The sequence below is a fragment of the Strigops habroptila genome, chromosome 18 (assembly GCF_004027225.2).
Source record: "Strigops habroptila isolate Jane chromosome 18, bStrHab1.2.pri, whole genome shotgun sequence".
Classification (NCBI taxonomy): domain Eukaryota; kingdom Metazoa; phylum Chordata; class Aves; order Psittaciformes; family Psittacidae; genus Strigops; species Strigops habroptila.
Window position 1 is genome coordinate 6,567,502 of NC_044294.2, and position 24,295 is coordinate 6,591,796.

Genomic DNA, 24,295 nt, shown 5'->3' on the forward strand with positions numbered 1-24,295 from the left:
CGGCCATGGGCGCTGCGCCCGCGCGCCGCCCGGTGCTCCCGGTGCTGCTGCTGCTGCTGCTGCTGCTGCCCGCGCCGGGACCCGCCACCGGCACCGGCACCGGCACCTGCCCGCCCGCGCCGCCCCTGCCGCTCCTGCGGCCCCGCGCCGGCACCGGGGACAGCGGCAGCTCCGCCGGCGGCACCGGGGACAGCGGCGGCGCCGCGCCCGCACCGAGCACCGGCTGCGGCGGCGCTGCCGGCGGGGACCGAGGCATCGGCAGCGCCGGAGCGGGGCAAGGCCGTGGAGGCAGCGGGAGCACCGGGGATGCTGCAGGCACCGGGGGCGCTGCAGACACCGGGGGCGCTGGAGGCACTGGGAGCACGGGAAGCACTGGAGACACTGGAGGCCCCGGGAGCACCAGAGGCCCCGGGAGCACTGGAGACACTGTGGACGCCGGAGGCACCGGGAACACCGGGAGCACTGGGAGCACTGGTGGCACTGGGAGGACCCAAGTCCTCCAGGACACTTCAAGCATCAGGAATACTGGGCCTAATGGGGACACCGGGAACATCAACACCCCCATGGGCACCGGGAGCACCAGGGATGTGATGGACACCGGGGATACTGGGAGCACTGGGGCCACCGGGAGCACTCTGGTCCCCAAGGACACTGGATGCACTGCAGACACTGGGAAAGCGCCCAGGGACACCGGGAAGACCCCAGGCACCAGGGAAATGGGGGACCCCAATCCCACAGGGCTCCGCCGGCGCCGCAGCCCCAACACGGTGCCGCAATTCCAGCCCTCCAGCTACCAGGCGTCGGTGGAGGAGAACCGGCCATCGGGAACGCCGGTGCTGCGGGTGTCGGCGCTGGACCCGGACGCGGGCGAGGCAGGTCGGCTGCACTACGCCATGGCCGCCCTGTTTGACAGCCGCTCCGACGGGCTCTTCGCCATGGACCCCGTCACTGGCGCCGTCACCACGGCCGCGCCGCTGGACCGCGAGAGCAAGAGCACCCACGTGTTCCGAGTGACAGCCACGGACCACGGCACGCCGCGGCGCAGCGCCATGGCCACGGTGACGGTGACGGTGACCGACACCAACGACCATGACCCGGCCTTCGAGCAGGCCGAGTACCGGGAGAGCGTGCGGGAGAACCTGGAGGTGGGCTACGAGGTGCTGACGGTGCGCGCCACCGACGGCGACACCGGCCCCAACGCCAACATCCTTTACCGGCTCCTCAACAGCGGCGGCGCCAACGAGGTGTTTGAGATCGATCCCCGCTCCGGCGTCATCCGCACCCGTGGACCCGTGGACCGCGAGGCTGTGGAAGCTTTTGAGCTGCTGGTGGAGGCCACGGATCAGGGCCAGGAGCCGGGGCCCCGCAGCGCCACGGCCACGGTGCTCATCGCAGTGGAGGACGACAACGACAACGCGCCGCAGTTCAGCGAGAAGCGGTACGTGGCGCAAGTCCCCGAGGACACGGCGCCCACCGCGGCCGTGCTGCGGGTGACGGCCACCGACCGCGACAAGGGCAGCAACGCGCTGGTGCACTACAGCATCGTCAGCGGCAACACCCGCGGCCACTTCTACATCGACGCGCAGACGGGGGCGCTGGACGTGGTGAGCCCCCTGGACTACGAGGTCAGCAAGGAGTTCACCCTGCGCATCCGGGCGCAGGACGGCGGCCGCCCGCCCCTCTCCAACATCAGCGGCTTGGTCACCGTTCAGGTGCTGGATGTCAATGACAACGCCCCCATCTTCGTGAGCACGCCCTTCCAGGCCACCGTGCTGGAGAACGTGCCCGTGGGATACTCTGTCATCCACGTTCAAGCCATCGACGCCGACTCAGGGGACAACAGCCGGTTGGTTTACACCCTCCTGGAGACCGGCACTGGCTTCCCCTTCGCCATCAACAACAGCACCGGTTGGATTGTGGTGGCCTCCGAGCTGGACCGGGAGGCCGTGGACTTCTACAGCTTTGGGGTGGAGGCGCAGGATCAGGGGACCCCCCCCATGGCCTCCTCAGCCAGCGTCACCGTCACCATCCTGGACGTCAACGACAACAGCCCCGAGTTCACGCAGCGCGAGTACGGCGCCCGCCTGAACGAGGACGCGGCCGTGGGCAGCAGCGTCCTCACCGTGTCCGCCGTGGACCGCGACGCCAACAGCGTCATCACCTACCAGATCTCCAGCGGCAACACCCGCAACCGCTTCTCCATCACCAGCCAGAGCGGCGGCGGGCTCATCTCCCTCGCCCTGCCCCTGGACTACAAGCTGGAGCGGCAGTACCTCCTGACCATCGCCGCCTCCGACGGCACCCGCCACGACACGGCCCACGTGGTCGTCAACGTCACCGATGCCAACACGCACCGGCCCGTCTTCCAGAGCTCCCACTACACCGTCAACGTCAACGAGGACCGGCCGGTGGGCACCACGGTGGTGGTGATCAGCGCCACGGATGAGGACACGGGGGAGAACGCCCGCATCACCTACCTGATGGAGGACAGCATCCCCCAGTTCTGCATCGCCGCCGACACGGGCGCCGTCACCACCCAGATGGAGCTGGACTACGAGGACCAGGTCTCCTACACCCTGGCCATCACGGCACGGGACAACGGCATCCCGCAGAAGTCCGACACCACCTACTTGGAGATCCTGGTGAGCGACGTCAATGACAACGCGCCCCAGTTCCTGCGCGACTCCTACCAGGGCTCCATCTACGAGGATGTGCCCACCTTCACCAGCGTCCTCCAGGTCTCGGCCACCGACCGCGACTCGGGACTCAACGGCCGCGTCTTCTACACCTTCCAAGGGGGCGACGATGGGGACGGCGACTTCATCATCGAGTCCACCTCGGGCATCGTCCGCACCTTGCGCCGCCTGGACCGGGAGAACGTGCCACTGTACTCGCTGAGGGCGTTCGCCGTCGATAAGGGGGTCCCGGCGCGGCGGACGCCGGTTGAGATCCAAGTGACGGTGCTGGACGTCAACGACAACCCGCCCGTCTTCGAGCGCGATGAGTTCGACATCTTTGTGGAGGAGAACAGCCCCATCGGGCTGGTGGTGGCGCGGATCACGGCCACCGACCCCGACGAGGGCACCAACGCACAGATCATGTACCAGATCGTGGAGGGCAACATCCCCGAGGTCTTCCAGCTGGATATCTTCTCCGGCGAGCTCACCGCCTTGGCCGACCTGGACTACGAGTCCAAGGCCGAGTATGTGATGGTGGTCCAGGCCACGTCGGCACCGCTGGTCAGCCGGGCCACGGTCCACGTGCGCCTCCGCGACGCCAACGACAACAGCCCCCAGCTGAAGAACTTCGAGATCCTCTTCAACAACTACATCACCAACCGCTCGGGCAGCTTCCCCGGGGGGGTCATCGGCCGCGTCCCGGCCCACGACCCCGACGTCTCTGACAGCCTCACCTACGCCTTCGAGCAGGGCAACGAGCTCAACCTGGTGCTGCTGGACCCGCGCAGCGGGGACCTGCGCCTCAGCCCGGCCCTGGACAACAACCGCCCGCTCGAGGCCGTCATGAGGGTCTCTGTCTCGGGTAAGACCCCCATGGGGGGGGGGGGGGAAGAGTCAAGGTTTGGGGCTGGGGAAGCCCTTGTGGGTGCCCCCCGCCCCTCCTTGTGCATCGAGATGAGGTGCTTCGGGGTCCCACCATCCCCATCTGGATGTGGGGGGTGATGCGGATGCTGTGCCCCTCCCACCCCAGACAGCACATTGGAGCACCCTCTTTTCCTTCTCTCAGCCCTGGGGTGTGTGTGGGGTATGCACCCCACTGCATGTTTTGGCGGAGGTCTGGATGGTTCAGGACCCTGTAGCAGGGTTTTGGGGGGCAGGACCCACTGTGTGTATTTTGGGGGGTCTTGGCACCTGGTTGTGTGTGTTTGGGCGGGGCAGGACCCACTGTGTGTATTTGGGGGGGTCCTGGCTCCTTGTTGTGTGTGTTTTGGGGGGGACAGGACCCACTGCATGTGTTTAGGGGGGTGCAGAGCCTGGACCTGTATTTGGGGGGGCAGAGCCTGCTGTGTGCACGGGACGGGGAGGGGTTGTAGCACCCCAATGAGTGTGGTTGGTGGGGGCACACATACAGTGTGTGTGTATTGGGGGGGTCGTGGCACTCCCCTCTCTCCATGGGGGGGTCCCCACTCCAGCTGCACATGGGGGGGGGGGGCGCAGGGCACAAAGGGACTCCCCATGGCCAGGCTGGGCCCCCCCCATAGCGTGGGGCCCTGAGGAGGGGAACAAAGGCTCCGGCCATAGCCGGGCCCCCGCGGCCGCAGCCATGGCAACGTCACCCCCCCCCGGCACCGGCCACCGGCAGAGCCCCGGCCCCGCCACCCCCCGCTGTCCCCACCGGTGCCCCCGCCGGTGCCCCCCCGGCTGTCCCCACGCTCCCCTGGCTGTCCATGTCCCAGGGTGGTCACACAGGACGGACATCCCGCAGCCAGCACCATCCCCATCCCTCTGCCCCCATCCCGTGGTGGTCACTGTGCTGGGATACCCCAGCGCTGCTGTCCCCATCTCACCACCCCCACCCCGTGGTGGCAACACGGGTTGGACACCCCATCACCACCATCAACCCTGTCCCATGGTGGCCATGCGGGATGGGTGCCCCATCACCACCACCACACCCATCCTGTGGTGGCCATATGGGATGGGTGCCCCATCACCACCACCATCCCCATCCCACTGTCCACATCTCATGATGCCCATGCGGGATGGTTTCCCCATGACCACCTCCATCCCCATCTCATGATGACCATGTGGGACAGGTGCCCCATAACCACCACCATCATCCTCACTGCACCGTCCTCATCCCATGGTGGCCGCATGGGATGGGTGCCCATCACCACCACCATCCCCCTCCCGTGGTGCCCGGTGCTGACCCTCCATCGTGCCCCCCCCGCCCACAGACGGTGTCCACAGCGCCACAGCCCAGTGCACGCTGCGGGTGACGGTGATCACGGACGAGATGCTGAGCAACAGCATCACCCTGCGCTTGGCCGACATGTCCCAGGAGCGGTTCCTGTCGCCGCTGCTCAGCCGCTTCCTGGAGGGGGTGGCGGCCGTGCTGGCCACCCCGCGCCACCGCGTCGTCCTCTTCAACATCCAGGCGGACACGGACGTGGGCAGCGCCCGCATCCTCAACGTCAGCCTCTCGGTGCTGCTGCCGCCGGCCCCGGCGCCCGCCGCCCGCTTCTTCTCCTCGGAGGAGCTGCAGGAACGGCTCTACCTCAACCGCTCGCTCTTGGCCTCCATCTCGGCGCAGCGCGTCCTGCCCTTCGACGACAACATCTGCCTGCGCGAGCCCTGCGAGAACTACATGCGCTGCGTGTCCGTGCTGCAGTTCGACAGCTCCGCGCCCTTCCTGGCCTCCGACACCATCCTCTTCCGGCCCATCCACCCGGTGACGGGGCTGCGCTGCCGCTGCCCGCCCGGCTTCACCGGCGACTACTGCGAGACCGAGATCGACCTCTGCTACTCCAGCCCCTGCGGCGGGCACGGGCGCTGCCGCAGCCGCGAGGGCGGCTTCACCTGCGAGTGCCACGAGGACTTCACCGGTGAGAACCGGCCCCGGGTCCCCCTCAGCCCCCGGCGGGGCCTGGCCCCTTGCCTGACCCGGCATCCCTTTAATCTGCTCCTCTTCATCATCCCCCTCTTGGGTGTCCTGCCAGCATCCCCTCATCCAGATCCTACATCCATCCTCCCTCTTGTGTCCATCCTCAGCATCCCTTCAGCCTGCTCCTCTCCATCATCCCTTCATCCAGCTCCTCTGTAGCCCTCCATCCATCTCTTCCTCTTGGTGTCTGTCCTCGTCATCCCTTCATCCAGCTCACCTTCATATTACCCTTATCAGATGTCCCTCCATTGTCCCTTCATACAGCTCCTCCATAGCGCTCTTGGTATCCATCTTCATCATCCCTTCATTCAGCTTCATCTTCCCCTTCTTGGATGTCCCTCTACCATCCCTTCATCCAGATCCTGCGCAGCCCTCCATCCATCTTTCCTCTTGGTGTCCATCCCTTCCGCCAGCTCCCATTCATCTTCCCCTTATCGGATGTTCCTCCTTCCTCCAGCTCCTCTGCACCCCTCCATTCTCCATCCAGACCTTCCTCTTGGTGTCCATCTTCATCATCCCTTCCTCAAGTGTCTCCCCATCAGCCATCCCCATTGTCCCTGTTTCCTCCTTCCCTCCAGCTCTCCATCCCTCTCCATCATCCATCCCCATCACCCTTCCACCACATGCCCCTCAGTCCTCCATCCTCTGTCCCCATCATCCCTTCATCCCGCCATCGTCTGTACCTTTTAGTCTCCCTCCACCATCCATCCCCATCAGCTTTCATCCCAGTCCTCACCTCATCCATCCCTTCTGCTGACTCTCGACCATCCATGGGGGTCATCCCTTCATCCTGCCCCCTTCAGCCTTCCACCGTCCGTTCCTTCCTCAGCTGTCCTTGTCAGCCACCCTCCACTCACCATCCCTCCTCCATCCTTCCTCCTGCCACCCCTCCTCCATCCCCCTCCATCCTTCTTCCCTCCATCGTTCCTCCCTCCATCCTTCATCCTTCCATCCCTCCTCCATCCTTTATTCTTCATCCCTCTATCCATCCTGCCTCCATCCCTCCTCCACCCTTTCTTCCTCCCTCCCTCACTCCTCCCCTTTGTCTCCAGCACTTTGATCTTCCTCCTCTCCTCCTCCTCCACCATCCCCCTCCTCTCTCCATCACCCTCTGCCCTCTCCCCATTCCCCCTCCTCTGTCCCCCCCATCCCCTCCATGTCTCCCTCCTTTCCCTTTGTCCCCCCACCCCAGTGAGGTCCCTGCAGGATGTCCCGGGGGGAGCGACACGGGGACATCATTGGGGCAGAGCATGGGGACACCCCGGGGTGCTGGGACATCCTGTGCCCACCGCAGTGGCCTGAGGGGGGTGACACCCACCCCATGGGTGGCACTGGGGACATCCCCCCTCTCTGGGGACCCCCCCAATGCCCACGGGGTGGGGGGTGCCAGCGGGCGGGGGAGGGGATGCCTGGGTTGCCATGGCAACGGGAGGCGGTTGCCAGGGTGACGGGGCTGGGGCTGGAGCTGCTCTGATGGGGGGGGGGGATTCCCACCCCTGCACCCCCCGGTTGGGGGTTGGGGGTGCCGGTGCCATCGGGGGCTCCCGCAGGGGAGCGCTGTGAGCTCTCGGCCCGGGGGGGCCGCTGCACGCCCGGAGTCTGCCGCAACGGGGGCACCTGCCTCAACCTGCTGCTGGGGGGGTTCCGCTGCCAGTGCCCCCCCGGGCACTACGAGAAGCCCTTTTGCACCATGAGCACCCGCAGCTTCCCCCCCCGCTCCTTCCTCACCTTCCGCGGCCTGCGCCAGCGCTTCCACTTCACCCTCGCCCTCACGTGAGCACCGGGGGGGGACGGGCCATGGGATGGGGGCCCCACGGGCATCAGATGGGGTGTGGGGTGATGGTTGCCCCATAGGCAATGGGATATGGGGATACGGGTGTCCCATGGGCATCATCTGGGGTGGGGGATGATGGGTGCCCTGTTGGCATCACCTGAGTTAGTGGGGTATGGGGTCATGGGGGTCTCCTTGGCATCAGATGGGGCACTTGGGTGTGGGGGGGTGGTGGGGTCCTGTGAGCATCATCTGGGCTGTGGGGTTACAGGTGCCCCACAGGCAATGGGATACGGGGGTGGGATATGGGTAATGGGTGCCCCACTGGCATCATCTGGGGTGGGGGCAATAGGGTGGGGGTGGCCCCTTGGCACGGGGGCAGTGGGGTGCCGGGTGCTGGTGTGCCCCCGGCTGCAGGGCGATGGGGCGCTGGGGGGGCCGGGGGGGCCGGGCAGAGCCTGACGCTTGTCCCTGCGCCAGGTTCGCCACGAGGGAGCGGGACGGGCTCCTGCTCTACAACGGGCGCTTCAACGAGAAGCACGACTTCGTGGCACTGGAGATCGTGAGCGAGCAGCTGCAGCTCACCTTCTCGGCAGGTACCGGCACTGCACAGCACTGCACAGCACTGCACAGCACTGCAGCCCATGCACTGCAGCCCATGCATCACATCCTGGCACTGCAGCCCTGGGTCACACACCCCTGGCACTGCATCCATGTGTTATGTCCCTGGCACTGCACCCGGGCACTGCCTGGCACTGGATCTCTGGCACTGCTTCCCCTGGTGCATCCCGGGCACCGCATCCCCTGCACGCCCCCGGCCCCCCCGCGCCCCCCCGCGCCTGCCGCAGCCGCTGCTCCCGCAGGTGAGGCCACCACCACCGTGTCCCCGTTCGTGCCGGGAGGTGTCAGCGACGGGCAGTGGCACCGCGTCCAGCTCCACTACTACAACAAGGTGAGGGGGGGACACATGGGGAGAGGGGGGGGGCTTGGAGGGATGAAGGGTTGGAGGGAGGAGGTTTGGGGGGATGGAGGGAGAAGGGATGGAGAGATGGAGGGTGGGGGTTAGAGGGATGGAGGGGAGTGGGGTGAGGGTTTGGGGGGGACAAAGGGATAGAGGGAGCAGAGAAGAGGTTTGGGGGGGACAAAGTTGCAGGGAGGGGGTTTGGAGGGATGGAGAGAGGGAGGGATGGATGGATGGATGGGTGGATGCATGGAGGGATGGGGGGATGGAGGGATGGAGAGAGGGATGGGTGGAGGGTGGAGGGATGGGGAGATGGAGAGATGGATGGAGGATGGATGGAGCAGGCTGGGGGAAGGAGGAGGGTGAGGAGGGGGGGAAGGCTCTGGGGCAGTGGGGCCATGGTGCTGTGGGGTGCGGGGCTGTGGGGCCGGCCCCCGTGCTGAGGGTGCCCGCAGCCGGTGCTGGGCCGCGCGGGGCTGCCGCAGGGCCCCTCGGAGCAGAAGGTGGCCGTGGTGACGGTGGATGACTGTGACACGGGGCTGGCGCTGCGCTTCGGCGCCCGCCTCGGCAACTACTCCTGCGCCGCGCAGGGCACCCAGAACGGCACCAAGAAGTGCGGGGGGGGCCGGGCCGGGGGGGCCCTTGGGGTCCCCATGGACTTTGGGCGCTGGGTGGGGCGTCCCTTGAGGGTCACTCAGGGTTCCCATGGGTGGGGGGCATCCCTGGGGGTCCCCAGGCACTGGGTGGTGGTTGATGGGTCCCTTGGGGTCCTCACGGGTGAGGGAGTCCCTTGGGAGTCTCTCAGGGTCCCCATAGGTGGAGGGGGGTCCCTTAAGGTTCCCATGCATTGGGGGCTGTTGGGGTGTCCCTTAGGGGTGGGGAGGATTCCTTGGGGGTCCCCATGGGGGAGGAGGGTCCCATAGGGTTTCTATGCATTGGGGGGTGGGTGAGGGGTCCTTTGGGGTCCCCTGGGGTGAGAGGGTCCCTCGGGGGTCCCTCAGGGTCCCCATGGGTAAAGACATCCCTTGGGGGTCCCTTGGGTATCCCTTGGGTGGGGTGCCTCTGGGGGGTCCCTTGGTGTCCCCATGGGGGAGGGGGTCCCTTGGGAGTCCCTGGGGGTCCCCACGCATTGGGGGGGGGGGCGGCTCCTATGGGGTCCCCCAGGGTCCCTCATGGTGCTGGTGGGTGCCGCAGGTCGCTGGACCTGACGGGGCCGCTGCTGCTGGGGGGGGTGCCCACCCTGCCCGAGAGCTTCCCCATCCGCAGCCGCCACTTCGTGGGGTGCATGAGGCACCTGCATATCGACCAGCGCCCCGTGGACATGGCAGCCTTCATCGCCAACAACGGCACCCTGCCCGGTGCGGGGGGGGGGCAGGGTGTGGGGCTGGGGGGGGCAGGGGCGCATGGGGGGGGCTGCACCCATTGGGCATGGGGTGGGGAGTGGGGGGCTGGGTGGGGGTCTGGGGATGTCACTATGCTGTGGGCTTGGTGAGCGGCCTTGGGCACTTGGGGACCCATAGCCTGAGGGTCCCGGTGCCCCTCTGTGGGGCCATGGGGCTGGTTGATCCAGGGCTGGTTGATCATGGGGTGATACGGGGGGAGGTGTACAAGCCCCATAACCCCACATGTGTGTGTGTCCCCAAGGGTGTCCTGCCAAGAGGCCACTGTGTGACAGCGACACATGCCACAACGGGGGCACCTGCGAGCAGGAGTGGGACAGCTTCAGCTGCCGCTGCCCCACGGGCTTCGGGGGCAGGACCTGCCAGGAAGGTACCGGGGGACCACGGGGGGGCCATAGGGGGCCATGGAAGGGCCATAGGGGTCCATAGGGGTCCATGGGGGTTCACGGGGGGTCCATAGGGGTCCATGGGGGGCCATGGGGGGGACGGGGGGTCTATGGGGGATCCATGGAGGGTCCATAGGGGTCCATGGGGTGTCCATGGGGGTCCATGGGGGGTTCATGGGGGGTCCGGGGTGTCCATGAGGGGTCCAAGGAGGGTCCGGGGGGGTCCATGGGGGGTCCATGGGGGGGTCCCTGTGGGTCCGGGTGCCCGCCCCGCCCCATGGCCGTGTCCCCGCAGAGGTGGGCGCCCCGCAGCGGTTCGAGGGCAGCAGCCGCGTGTCCTGGGCGGGGCTGGCGCTGCCCCTGGCCCTGCCCTGGCGGCTGCGGGTCATGTTCCGCACCCGGCACCCGCACGGGCTGCTCCTGCGGGCGGCGGCGCCGCCGCTCAGCATCAGCGTCCAGGTGCGTGCGGGGGGATGGACACGGCGGGGATGGACACGGGGCGAGGGACACAGAGGGGCTTGCCCGGGTGGGGCTATGGCCATGGGGGGGTATTTGCTTTGGGGGGGTATTGCCAAGGGGGGTCCTGGCCTTGGGGCTTTACTGTCCTTGGTGGGGGTGTCACCCCTGGGGGGTTGTTGCCCTGGGGGGGTTCTTACCACAGGGGTGTTGCCACAGAGGGGTTGTTGCCATGGCCGGGTGCTACCCTGGGCGGGTGTTGCCATAGTGGAGGTGTTACTATCGGGGGTTATTGCCATAGGGGAAGTGTTGCCATGGGGGGTATTGCTAAGGGGCATCCTGCCCTTGGGGGGGTGCTGCCATAGGGGGTGTTGCCATGGTGGGGGTACTGGCATGGGAGGGTTGCTGGCATGGGGGGGTATTGGCGTAGGGGGCGTCATTGCCATGCGGGGTATTGCCATGGGGGGTTGCTGCCATGGGGGGGTCATCGCCCTGTTCCCGTGACCCCCCGCAGCTGGCGGAGGGCCGGCCCGAGGCGGGGCTGTGGCGGGGGGGGTCCCCCCTGGCCCGGCTGCGGCTGCCGCAGGCGCGGGTCAGCGACGGCCACTGGCACGAGGTGGAGCTGGGGCTGGAGCGGGGGGGGGCGCCGGGGCCCGCCCGCCTGCGCCTGGGCTGCGACTACGGCCGGTACCAGGTGAGCGCTCCCCCCTCCCCGCGGGCACCTATGGGTGTCCCTGTGCCCCCCTGCTCCCTATGGGCACCTATGGGTGTCCCTGTGCCCCCCCTCTCCCCATGGTACCACCAGGGGTGTCCCTGTCCTGCAGGCGGTGGCTGACGTGTCCCTGGAGCTGGGGGAGCTGCAGCTGCAGACACTGAGCATGGGGGGGCTGCCAGGTGATGGGGGCACCGTGGAGCAGGGCTTCCGTGGCTGCATGCAGGTACGTGTGGGGACGCCGGGGAGGGGGAGCTTGGGGACATGGCACAGGGTGTGGGGACATGGGCACAGTGGTGGGGACATGGGGCCATAGGCACAGGTCATGGGGGCATCGAATGGGGACAGAGGCATGGGGAATGGGCATAAGCCACGGGGCCAGGGGGCACAGGGGTACGGACAAGGGGGCATGGGACAGGTGACTGTGCCATGGCGTGGGGACATCAGATGGGGATGTGAGCACAGGGAATGGGGCCATTGGATACGTGTGGGGACACAGGGATGTAACCAAGGGGTCTGGGCATAGGGATGGGGACAGGGTGGAACTCCTGGGGGGGGGTATGGGGTGGCACAGGGGGGTCCTGGGCTCTGGTGAGGGAAACTGAGGCCCAGTGGTGGTGCTGGTGACACTGATGGCAACATTGTCGGTGTCACTGCTGGTGCCACTGTTGGTGACACTGATGGTGACATTGTCGGTGCCACTGTCGGTGCCAGGGCCTGCATCTGGGCGAGGCGGGCGCCGGGGCACTGCGTGTGGCCGCGGTGTCGCGGGTGGCTGTGACCACGGGCTGTGACCTGCCCGACCCCTGCGCTGGGGGGCCCTGTCCCCCCCACAGCGACTGCACCGGCCACGGGGACACCGTCACCTGCCATTGCCACCCGGGTGAGTGGGGACACGGCCCCCGGGCACTGACACCCCCTCACTGTCATTTGGGCACTGCCACCCACCCTGGTCACTACCAGCCCTGCCACTGTCCCCAAGGCACTTCCACCCCTATTGTCACTGTCATCTAGGCATGGCCACGCTGCCACTGTCCCCAGGACCCTGCCACCCTCTTATTACTGTCCCCCCCTTGTCACCATCCCCAGGTCGCCGCCACCCCCTTGCTGCTGCCACCCCATTGTCACCCTCCCCACAACACCACCGCCCCCATCCCCATGGCACTGCCCCCTCCCCAGTGACACCCACTCCCCCCCTGTCACACACAGGGCACTTTGGGGACAGTTGTGTCAGCGCGTGTGCCCTCAACCCGTGCCACCCCCCGGCCACCTGCGCCCCCCAGCCCGGCTCCATGCATGGCTACATGTGCCACTGTCCCCAGGGCCACTTCGGGCCCTACTGCGAGCACAGGTCAGTGCCCGTGTCCCCATGTCCCCTTGTCCCCATGTCTCTGTGTCCCTATGTCCCTGTGTCCCCATGTTCCTGTGTCCCCTTGTCCCCCTGTCCCTGTGTCCCCACATCCCCCTATCCCTCTGTGCCTGTGTCCCCACATCCCCCTGTCCCCCTGTGCCTGTGTCCCTGTGTCCCCATGACCCCATGTCCCCACCGGGCATGTGCTGGTGCGAGGGGCGCCTGGCACACACATGTGTGTGCGCGTGCACATGTGTGTGTTCACATGTGCATGTTCACATGCGTGTGCACACGTGTGTGCACACGCACGTGTGAGCCCTTGCCTCGGTGGGCAGGGGGTGCGCGTGGAAGGGGCAGGGTGCCGGTGCCACACGGTGTCCCCCTGTGCCACGCGGTTCCATGCGGTGTCCCTGGTGCAGGGAGGCGCAGCCGTGCCCGCGGGGCTGGTGGGGACACCCCACGTGTGGCCCCTGCAACTGTGACACTGCCAAAGGCTTCGACCCCGACTGCAACAAGACCACGGGCGAGTGTCGCTGCAAGGTGGGGCCTGGCCCTGCCCCTGTCCCTGGCCCTGCCCCTGTCCCCCCGTGGTGGCTCCCAGCGCACGGTGACCCCCGTTCCCCCCCCCAGGAGAACCACTACCGCCCGCCGGGCAGCGGCTCCTGTCTGCTCTGCGAGTGTTACCCCACCGGCTCCCTGTCGCGGCGCTGCGACGCCACCACGGGGCAGTGTCCCTGCAAGGCCGGTGTCATCGGGCGCCACTGCGACCGCTGCGACAACCCCTTCGCTGAGGTGACGGCCGGCGGCTGCGAAGGTGGGTGACAGTGACCCCGCGCTGCCCTCACCGCTGCCACCCGCTGTCACCCCGGGTGCCGGTGGCCGGGTGTCACCGCTGTCCCGTTGTGACCCCGCTCTGCCCCGCAGTGAACTATGACAGTTGTCCCCGGGCCATCGAGAGCAGCATCTGGTGGCCCCGGACCCGCTTCGGGCTGCCCGCGGCCGCCCCCTGCCCCAGGGGGTCTGTCGGTAGGTGGGGACACGGGGACAGGGGGTGGCACCACGGGGATGGGGACAGTGGTGGCACTGGGGGGACACCACTGCGTGGGGGGACATGGACATGGTAGCACTGCTGGGACAGGGGAGGGGGATGATGTGGTGGTGGCATGGCTGGGATGGGGCTGAGAAGGGGGTGACATTGTGGTGGCAATGATGGGAGGGGATGGGGGAGGTGACAACCACTGTGGCACCACTGGGATTGGGGCTGGGAGGTGACACTGTGGTGGCACCACTGGGACATGATGACACTGATGGCACTGCTGGGACGGAGCTAGGGAGGTGGAGGTGGTAGAGGGAGGTGACACCATGGTGGCATCAGTAGGATGGGGCTGAGACAGGAGTGGCAGTGTGGTGGCACTGCTGGGATGGGGATAGGGTTGACATGGTCGTGGCAGAGCTGGGATGGGGCGGATGGGGGACACCGCGGTGGTGGCGCTGGTGGGATGGGGCTGTGCTGGGGCTGTGCTGGGTGTCCAGCAGTGGCCCCGGCAGTGATACGCTGGGGACACGCAGGCACGGCGCTGCGGCACTGTGATGAGCACAGGGGGTGGCTGCCCCCCAACCTCTTCAACTGCAGCTCCCTCGCCTTTGCCCCCCTGCGTGCATGGGTGAGTGCCAGGGCTGGGGACACGGGGGGGCAGGGGGGACGGTGACACCAGAGGGGTCAGGAGGGGGCAGTGTCCCTCAGAAGAGACAGCAGTGATGGTGTCACTGGAGGGGGCAGGAGGGGATGGCAGTGACGGTGTCACTGGAGGGGACAGGAGGGGACAGTGTCCCTCGGAGGAGACAGCAGCGATGGTGTCACTGGGAGGGCACAGAGGTGGTGGTGTCACAGGAGGGCACAGGGTGGGACAGCAGTGGCGGTGTCACAGGGAGGGTTGATGGTGTCCCCTGCAGGGCACACAGTGCCATGTCCCGCGGAAGGCGGGCGGTGCCGGTGTCCCATGAGGGCGCACAGCGCACCCCGTGTCACCGCCTGGTCGCAGGGTGCCGTGTCCCCGCGGTCACCCGGTTCCGTGCGTCCCCCCCGGCCCAGGCGCAGCGGTTGGCGCTGAACGGGTCGCGCCTGGACCCGGCGCAGTCGCGGCGCGTTGCGCGGCAGCTGCACGAGGCGACGCGCGGCTCCGGGCTCGGCTTCGCCAGCGACCTGCGCCTCGTCTACGCGCTGGCCACGCGCCTGCTGCGCCACGAGAGCGCGCAGCGCGGGTTCCGCCTGGCGGCCACGCAGGACGTGCACTTCACCGAGGTACCCGCCAGGGCGGCACCGGGGGCTGCGTGGGGAGAGGGGGTGGCAGAGGAGGATCGACGCTGCGGTGATGGACATGCTGAATGGGAGAGGGAATGGGGCAGGAGGATGGATGCTGGGGTGATGGACACCTTCCATGGGAGAGGGGGTGTTGGAGGAGGATGGACACCAGGGTGATGGGTACCCATGGTGGGGGGAAAAAGGGGTTGGGGGATGAGGATGGACGCTTGGGTGATGGGCACCCATGGTGGGGGGAAAAAGGGGTTGGGGGATGAGGATGGACGCTGGGGTGATGGGCACCTTAACTAGGAGGGGGATTGAGGCAGGAGGATGGATGCTGGGGCAATGGGCACCTGCATGGGGGGGTGCTGGGAAGCTCATTCACAGGGTGACGGGCGCAGCACGAGGAGGGATGGGGGATGGACACTGTGGCGAGGGGTGCCCACACAGGGAGGGAGTTCGGTGGAGCCCGTTTGGTGCCGGTGCCAGTGCTGGTGCCAGTGTCGGTGTCGGTGGCGCAGAACCTGCTGCGGGTGGGCAGCGCGCTGCTGGACAGCAGCACGAAGCGGCACTGGGAGCTGATCCAGCAGACCGAGGGCGGCACCGCCTGGCTGCTCAAGCACTTCGAGGACTACGCCAGCGCCCTGGCGCAGAACATGCCGCAGACCTACCTGAGCCCCTTCACCATCGTCACCCCCAACATCGGTCAGTGCCGCGGCCGGGCACGGGGGGGTGCTGGTGGGGACATGTATGTGCTGGGGATGTGCTCAGGGGACATATATGTGCCCAGGGGCACGTGTGCTAGGGACAGGGACACATGTGCTTAGCGACGTGTGTGCCTGGGGACATGTGTGTGCTGGGGACATGGACGTGTGTGCCCAGGGGATGTGTATGCCTGGGAATGCGTGTGCTCAGGAGATGTGGTGTATGGGGTCCATGGGTGCCGGGTCCACGGGTGCCAGATCCATGGATGCCAGGTCCATGGGTGTCGGGTCCATGGGTGTCGGGTCCATGGGTGTCGGGGTCCATGGGTGTCGGGTCCATGGGTGTCGGGGTCCATGAGTGTCGGGGTCCATGGGTGTCAGGTCTACGGATGCTGGGGTCCATGGGTGATGGGTCCATGGGTGCCAGGTCTACAAGTGCTGGGGTCCATGGGTGCTGGGTCCATGGGTGCTGGGTCCATGGGTGCCAGCGTCAGTGTCAGTGTCAGTGTCACTGCTGGTGTCAGTGGGTACCAGTGTCAGTGGGTACCGGTGCCAGCGGTGCCGGTGCCGCAGTGGTGTCCGTGGTGCGGTTGGACAAGGGCAGCTCCGCGGGCGCACGGCTGCCGCGGTACGAGGCGCTGCGGGGGGAGAAGCCGCCGGACCTGGAGACCAGCGTCATCCTGCCCGAGAGCGTGTTCCGGGCCCCCCACGGCCGGCGTGAGTCCGGGGGGGACACAGCCAGGGGCTGGCAGGGCTGGGGGTGCCCCAGTGTGCCCATGGGGCTGGCAGGGCTCACACCATCCTCTCCCGCACATCCCAGACCCCTCGGCCGGGCGGGAGCAGCCACCGCAGGGCACGGGCGGGCGGCAGCAGCAGCAGCAGGAGCAGGAGGGGGATGAAGAGGAGGAGGAGGAGGACAAGGAGGACGAGGAGGAGGAGGTGCCATTGGTGACCCGGCACAAGCGCCACCCGGCCCCGGGCGAGGGACAGGCCATCGCCAGCGTCATCATCTACCGCACGCTGGCCGGGCTGCTGCCCGAGCAGTACGACACCGACAAGCGCAGCCTCAGGTGGGTGCCCTGGGCCAGGGAGGGCGTCAGTGTGGGACAGGAGGTGTCCCCAGGGTACCCCCAGGAATGGGGTGTCAGGGTGGGGGAGTGTCAGGGTGTGAGAGTGTCGGGGTGTCAGGGTTTTGGGGTGTCGGAGTATTAGGTTGTTGGGGTGTCAGGATGTCAAGAATGGGGTGTTGGGGTGTCCAGGTATCATGGTGTCAGGGTGTCTGGGTGCCGGTGCCCGGCTGCACCCCCTGACCCTGCGTGCCCCCCAGGGTGCCGAAGCGCCCAGTGATCAACACGCCGGTGGTGAGCATCAGCGTGCATGCGGGGGGGGCGCGGGCGCCGCGGGCGCTGGAGCAGCCCATCACCCTCCAGTTCCAGCTGCTAGAGACCCAGGAGCGCTCCAAACCCATCTGCGTCTTCTGGAACCATTCCCTGCTGTGAGACGGGGACAGGGACACGGGGGGGGTGTCTGATGGGAGCGGGTGGCACGTGGTGGGTGTCCACAGGGGTGGTTGGTGCCCCCATGCAGAAGCTGAGGGTGCTGGTGGGTGACCCCAATGGGTGTCACTGGGGGGTGTCCCCAGTGGGTGTCCCCAGTGGGTGTCCATGGTGGTGGTCAGTGTCCCTGGACGTATGGGTGAACCGGGTGGTGGCCGAAGGTGCTAGTGGGTGTCACTGATGGGTGTCCCCCAGTGGTTGGTGTCCCCAGGCAGTGGTTGAGGGTGCTGGTGGGTGACCCCCAATGGGTGTCACTGGTGGGTATCCCCGGGTGGTTGGTGTCCCCAGGCAGTGGTTGAGGGTGGCTCTGGGGGTCCCTGGGTTGATGTCCCTGGTGGGGTGGTTGGTGTCCCCATTGCGCGGGTGTCCTCGTTGTGCGGGTGTCCTAGTGGGTGTCCTGGAGGTATGTGGCGGTGGGTATCCTGGTGGGTATCCCGGTGGGTGTCCCGGTGGGTGTCCCGGTGGTGTGTGACGGTGTGGGCGCAGGGCGGGTGCTGCGGGCGGTTGGTCGGCGCGGGGCTGTGAGGTCGTGTTCCGCAACCGGAGCCACGTGAGCTGCCAGTGCCACCACCTGACCAGCTTCGCCGTGCTCATGGACATCTCCCGCCGCGAGGTGCCGCACCGGGACACGGGGGGGGGGGGGGGGGGCACGGGGGGAGCACATGGGGTTGGGAGGTGTGAAGCCAAGGGGCGGGGCTTGCGCTAAGGGGGCGGGGGAAGGGTTTGTGGGCGGGGCTTGGCAGAAGGGGCGGGCCCAAGTGGCAGCGCTATGAGAAGGGGCGTGGCCTGGCGGGGGCGTGGCCTAGCGGGGGGCGTGGCCTGGCCTCGCGGCCGGCACCCGGCACGTGCTGACGCGCGCTGTCGGTGCTGCAGAACGGGGAGATCCTGCCGCTGTCGGCGCTGACGTACGGCTCGCTGGCCGTGGGGCTGGCGGGGCTGCTGCTGGCCGTGCTGGCGCTGGGCGGGCCGCGGGCGCCGCGCTCCAACCGCCACAGCATCCGCCGGCACGCGGCCGCCGCGCTGCTGCTTGCGCAGCTCGTCTTCCTGCTCGGCATCAACCAGGCCGACAGCCCGGTGAGGGGGGGGGAAAGGAGGGGGGATTGGGGAGGGAGGGACTCACAGGGGGTGGGTACTTTTGGGGTGGGGCCTCTTAAAGGGTGTGGGGCTTTCAAAGGGGTGGGGGGGGTGTCTCAAAGTGGAGGGGCCTCTTAAGGGGGTGGGGCCTCTTCTATGGGGCAGGACCTATAAAAGGGGGTGGGGGATCTTAAAGGGGGTGCGGGTCTCAAAGGGGGCGGAGCTCCCAGGTTGGGGTGCTGGTGGGTGTAGGGCTAATGCCTCCGTCCCCCCCGCAGCTGGCGTGCACAGTGGTGGCCATCCTGCTGCAGTTCCTGTACCTGAGCGCCGTGGGGTGGGCGCTGCTCGAGGGGCTGCACCTCTACCGGCGCCGCAGCGAGCCCCGGCACGTCGACCGCGGGCCCATGCGCTTCTACCACGTGCTGGGCTGGGGGCTGCCCGCCTTCATCACCGGTCAGGACCCACCCGTGCCCCCAAGCCCGCCCCTCTGACACCGCGTAGCCCTGCCCCTTGGGGTATCGCCCCGCACCCAAACCACAGCCCCGCCCCCCAAGCGCACCCCATCTCCCCCCGCCCTATGGCTGCTCCATGCCCCTCCCGCATTAGTCCCACCCCTTGCTCCCTGGCCACGCCCCCCGGCTGGCCCCGCCCCTGAGTCGTGCGGCTGCCCCCAGGGCTGGCTGTGGGGCTGGACCCCCAGGGCTACGGGAACCCCGACTTCTGCTGGCTCTCCATCCACGACAGCCTGGTCTGGAGCCTGGCCGGGCCCATCGCCTGCGCCGTGGCTGTGAGTGTGGGGTGAGGGCAGTGGGGGGTGCCCGGGGCACCCATGGGTGCTCACCCCCGTCCCTGCTCACCCCTCTGCACCCCCCACCCAGGTCAGCATCTTCTTCCTCGTGTTGGCGGCCAGGGCCACTTGTGCCACCCCACAGGGCTTCGAGAAGAAGGGCACAGCGTGAGTGAGCCGGGCACCCATGGGTGGGGGGCACGGGGTGGTGGGACACCCATGAGTGGTGGTGGGACATGGGGTGCTGGGGCAGCCATGGGTAGCAGGGAGGTCGGGGTGCCGCTGGCTGCAGGGGGGTACGGGGCCGGGCGCGGTGTGTCACGGGCAGCGCTGCCCCCAGCTCGGCGCTGCGCACCGCCGTGGTGCTGCTGGCCCTGCCCAGCCTCGCCTGGCTCCTGGCGCTGCTCTCGGTCAACAGCGACGCGCTGCTCTTCCACTACCTGTTCGCCATCAACAACTGCCTCCAGGTGACACCACAGCCCCCGGAGCCCCCCATAGCCCCCCACAGCCCCTGGGCCCTCCCGTGCCCCCATAGTCCCCCCATAACCCCTCATCACTCCTGTATCCCCTATACCCCTGGGTCCCCCATGCCCCTATAGTCCCTGCGCCCCCACATAAGCCTTGGACTCCCCATATTGCCTGGTCCCCAACATACCCCATGGTCCCCCCTTACCACCTGGGCCCCTCATAATCCCATAGCCTCTGTGCCCTCCCATACTCCCTGTGCTCCCGTACTCCCCTATACCCCATAGCACCCCCATACCCCATGGGCCCCCCCCATGCGCCCTGTGGCCCCCATAACTCCTGTGCCCACCCCATACCCTGCACATACCTCCATAGCCCCCCTACACCCTTTGTGCCACCCCATATCCCCATAGACCCCCATTACCCTTATGCCCCTCCGCATAGCCCTGTAACCCCCCAATAAACCCTGTGCCCCCATGCCCCCATGGCCCCTGTGCACGGGGATCCCTCACCCCATTTAGGGTGCCAATGTGGGGCACACAATGGGTATAGGGGGTCCCTCACCCTGTGGGGGGCCCCCCCCATGCCCACGTGCCCCCATCTCCGCCCCAGGGCCCCCTCGTGTTCCTGTTCTGCGTGGTGCTGAGCAAGGAGGTGCGGAGGAGCCTGCGGCTGAGCTGCACCCGCCGGCGCAGCCCCGACCCCGCGCTGGCCACCAAGTCCACCCTCACCGCGGTGCGTGCCGGGGGGCGCGGGGGGGCCGGGGGCAGCCCCAGCCCTGGCGCTGATGTCCCCGTCCCCATGGCAGGCCTATGGCGGGGACAGCACGTACGTGGCGGGGCGGCTGTACCCGGTGCCCGGCGGCGGCTCCAGCGCCTCCCTGCACAGCACCGCAAAGAGCCACCACAGCTACATCCCCTTCGTGTGCCGGTACCGCGGGCGCGGGGGGGGGACGGGGGGTGCTGGGGCGGCAATGGCACGGTATTAGGGTGCTGGGGTCGTGGGGTGGGTAGAGGTGGAAGAACGGTGGCAGGGTGATGGGGTGGTGGGGTGGCAGGGGGGTGACAGGGTGATAGGATGGGTGCAATGTCATGGTGCCGGGGTGACGGTGGGGGAGCGATGGGGACGGATAGAGGGGTGGCATGGTGGCAGGCTGCTGGGGTGGCAAGGTGGCAGGGTGAGGGGTTGGTGGGGTGGCAGCATGATGATGATGGTGGGGTGGAGGTGGGAGAGTGACAGGGTGATGGGCTGGTGAGTGGCACAGCAGCTCAGTGGTGTAGTGGGGTGGCGGGGTGATGGGGTGATGACGGTTGGCGTGGTAGCACAGTGGCAGGGTGACGGGGCGATGGGCGGTGGCACAGCACATGGTGATGGGTGCTGGGTCGGCGGGTGCCGGGGTGGGTTCAGGGGTGGGTGCCGGGTTGGTGGGTGCCGGGTTGGTGGGTGCCGGTGCCGTGGTTCATGGTTCCCGCTGTGCAGGGAGGACTCGGGGCTCGCGGGCAGCCCGGGGGGGCTCTTCCTGGACGCCCCGGACCAGCCGCAGGGTAAGACCCCGTCACCCCTGCACCGAGTGCGCCCGGCCTCAGCCCCGTGCTGCGGGGTGGGGGGGGTGTCCCCGGGCACCCCCAGACGCGGGTGCCCCCCCCCAGAGCACGACACGGACTCGGACAGTGACCTGTCGCTGGAGGAGGATCCGAGCGGCTCCTCCGGCTCCTCCCGCTCCTCCGACAGCGAGGATGAGGCGGCTCCGCCCGGCTGGGACCCCCCGAGCGCCGCCCCCCCGGAGCCGCCCGGGCCCGGTAACGGCACCCGCGGGCGCCCGGGGAGGGGGGGGGGGTCCTTTAGTGCACATGGGGGCACCCACTGCGCGTGGGGGGGGTCCCTCACTTTGTGTGTGTGCTCATGTGGGGGCACCCACTGGGCATGGGGGGGTGTCTCACCCGGTCTGGGGTGCTAATGGGGGACATCCAATGGGTTTGGGGGGGTCCCTCACCCTGATCAGGGTGTCAAGAGGGCACTCAGTGGGTATTGGGGGGGTCCCTCACCTTGTTTGGGTGCTGATGGGGGCACCCTCTGTGTATGAGGGGGGTGTCTTGCCCTGGTTGGGCACTCACAGGGGGGCACTCACTGGGAATTGGGGGGTCCCTCGTCTTGTTCGGGTGCCGATGGGGGCACCTAGTTTGTATGGGGGGGTCATTCACCCTTGTGCTGATGGGGGCCACCAAGCGTGTGTGTGTGGGGTATTTCTTGCCCTGGCTGGGCGCTAATGGGGGGCACGGTGTGTGTGGGGGGTACCCCCCCCGCCACCCAGCGCCCCCTCCTCCCGCAGGTGACGCCCGGGTGCCCCCCCCGGGCTGCCCGTACTGGCCGGGGGAGTTCATGACCACAGCGAGCGAGAGCGAGGGGCCGGGGGGGGGCAGCGGGACCCTGTGCGTGGAGCCGGGGGGGGGCGACCCCCCTCATGCCCCCCCCAGGGACCCCCCGCTGCTGCCCCTGCCGCACCCCAACAAAGGTACATGGGGCGCTATGGGGCGCTATGGGGAGGGGGGCACCTCAATGCTGGCCCCCCCCACCCTGGGTGATGCCCCCCCTCCATGCAGGGATCCTGAAGAAGAAGGGCCTGGCCCCCATCAGCGAGCGCGGCAGCACCCAGCACCCCGCGCCTCCCCCCGCGCCCCCCCCCGCCGCCTCCTCGGGCAGTGAGGGGGGGTGGGGGGGCCCCGCGGCTGCCCCCCGCCCGCGGCAGAGCCTCCAGGAGCAGCTCAGCGGCGTCACCCCCATCGCCATGAGCATCAAGGCCGGAACCGTGGACGAGGACTCCTCCGGCTCCGAGTGAGTGCCTGCCCATGGGTGCCGGGGGGCCCGTGGGTGCCCATCGGGTGCCCACTGGGTGCAAGGGTGGCTGGTGGTGTCCATCAACTCCCCATTGGGTGTTGGGGTGCCTGTTGAGTGGCCACTGTGTTTCCATTGGGTTTTAGCATGCCCGTTGGGTGTCCATTGGGTGCTCATTGACTCCCTATTGGTTGCTGGTGTACCCATTGTGTGTCCGTTAGGTGCTGGTGTGTCCATTAGGTGTCCATTGGGTGCCCATTGACCATCCATTGGGTGCCCATTGGGTGTTAGTGTGCCCATTCGGTGCCCACTGGGTGCCCATTGACTGTCCATTGGTTGTTGGTATGTCCATTGGGTGCTCATTGGGTGTCCACTGACCATCCACTGCATGCCCATTGACTGTCCATTGGGTGCTGGTGTGCCCATTGGGCACCCATTGACTCTTCATTGGGTGTTGGAGTGCCTGCTGGGTGCCCATTGGCCATCCACTGACTGCCCGTTGGGTGCTGGTGTGCCCGTTGGGTGTCCATTGAGTGTCGGTGTGTCCATTGGGTGCCCATTGACCATCCATCGGGTGTTGGGTGCCCATCAGGTTTAGCAGTGCCCACCGGGCGCCCATTCAGCACCCATTGGGCGCCGCGGGGGGGTCTCTCACTAACCCTCCTCTTCTCTCCCCCCCCCAGATTTCTGTTCTTTAATTTCCTCCATTAACCCGGGGGGGCTCCTGCTCCCCCCCCCACCTCCATCCCCCCATTGGGTGCTGTGGGTGCTGAGGGCACCCTGCACCCCTCGCCCCCATCACGCATCCACCTGTCTTTTTTCCCCCCCCCACGCCCATGTGTCCATCTGTCCATCACCCCCCAGGAGCGACGAGACCTCCATCTAACGGGGACCAGCGGCACCCCCAGAGCCACTGCCTGGGGGGGGCACACACCAGGAGATGGGGTGTCATGGGGATGGGGGGGGCTGACATGGGGACACCCCCCCATTGCACTATGGATGCTGGCAGGGATTTACCCCCCCACCCCTTGGCACCTTGTTGGATTGGGGTGGGGGGGGTGTTGGCATTGGGTGCCCCCACCCAGACCCCCCCCATCACCCGCAGCCCCCAGGGCCCGGTGGAGGGTTTTATTTAAAAAATACATGGAAAATACAAAAAAAAGGGTATTTAGGGACCCCCCCCCAACGCTGACACCCCCCCCCCATGGTGACACCCCCAATGGTGACACTGGGGCGGGGTGGCACCATGAGGTGGGGAATCAATATTATGCCCCCCCAGGGGTGAGGCTCAGGTGGTGGCACCCATGGGGGGGGCACTGTGGGGAGGGTGCTGGGGGACCCCTGGGTGCTGGGGTGGGCGGGGGGGTTTCCTATTGATGATGAGACCTTTTGTAATTAAAGCAAAATCCGACCTGAGCCTCTGCCTCGTCCCTGGGGGGGTGACACCCCCCCCCCGTGCCTCAGTGTCCCCCTTGCAGCGGGGGGGTCACCTCGGGGCGCTGCTCACCGCCGGCTTCCGGGGGCCCCGCAGGCGGCCGGGGGGGGGCCCCGGTTTGCAGCCGGCGCTGGGCGCTGGGGGGGGCCCCCTCGATGCTCCTGCAGTGGGGAGAGCCCCGAGGGGGAAACTGAAGCATGGGGGGGGGCAACACACTGCCCCCCCCCCCAGCAGCACCATCCTCACCTCGGGGTGCCGGGGCCCCCCCCGCCCGGGGCAGGGTGCTGGAGGGGGGTGGGCGGCCCGAGGGGCCGGGGGGGGCCGGGGTCCTGCTGTGGGGCTGGCGGGCTGGGGGGGGGCCTCCCCTCGCCTTCGGCTGGGCTGGGGAGAGAGCAGGGTGTGGGGCAGGCAGGGGCACCCTGACCCACACATTGACCCCACATTGACCCACACCCTGACCCATGGTGAAGGTGCTCCATGGAAC

The 24,295-nt window shown here is 67.9% G+C and overlaps 1 protein-coding gene across 2 annotated transcripts; it reads left to right on the forward strand.

Moving 5' to 3' along the window:
* Positions 1-5: 5 nt before the first annotated feature.
* Positions 6-23,792, forward strand: CELSR2 (cadherin EGF LAG seven-pass G-type receptor 2). Of its 2 annotated transcripts, none has more exons than XM_030473513.1 (35): positions 6-3,540; positions 4,913-5,560; positions 7,170-7,392; positions 7,871-7,986; positions 8,254-8,342; positions 8,807-8,964; positions 9,546-9,709; positions 9,996-10,121; positions 10,433-10,596; positions 11,108-11,287; positions 11,418-11,531; positions 12,020-12,188; positions 12,515-12,656; positions 13,076-13,196; positions 13,287-13,470; positions 13,581-13,682; positions 14,226-14,320; positions 14,749-14,958; positions 15,480-15,663; positions 16,236-16,379; positions 16,483-16,732; positions 16,990-17,157; positions 17,705-17,831; positions 18,092-18,292; positions 18,571-18,745; positions 18,967-19,079; positions 19,171-19,247; positions 19,420-19,546; positions 20,157-20,279; positions 20,353-20,474; positions 21,024-21,088; positions 21,194-21,343; positions 21,874-22,056; positions 22,145-22,376; positions 23,060-23,792. In XM_030473513.1, the coding sequence occupies exons 1-35, from the start codon at positions 6-8 to the stop codon at positions 23,085-23,087; spliced, it is 9,009 nt and encodes a 3,002-aa protein (XP_030329373.1). In that variant the 3' UTR covers positions 23,088-23,792. The 2 variants fall into 2 exon arrangements, with proteins under 2 accessions (XP_030329373.1, XP_030329374.1); XM_030473514.1 differs by having other exon boundaries at positions 23,241-23,538.
* The last annotated feature ends 503 nt before the right edge of the window (positions 23,793-24,295 follow it).

Bases quoted from the DNA above. Each gene is read 5' to 3' on its own strand.
- CELSR2 (XM_030473513.1), top strand. From the start codon at position 6: ATGGGCGCTGCGCCCGCGCGCCGCCCGGTGCTCCCGGTGCTGCTGCTG. The intron at 3,541-4,912 runs GTAAGACCCCCA...CCCCGCCCACAG, and splicing joins CATGAGGGTCTCTGTCTCGG to ACGGTGTCCACAGCGCCACA. The intron at 13,471-13,580 runs GTGGGTGACAGT...TCTGCCCCGCAG, and splicing joins GACGGCCGGCGGCTGCGAAG to TGAACTATGACAGTTGTCCC.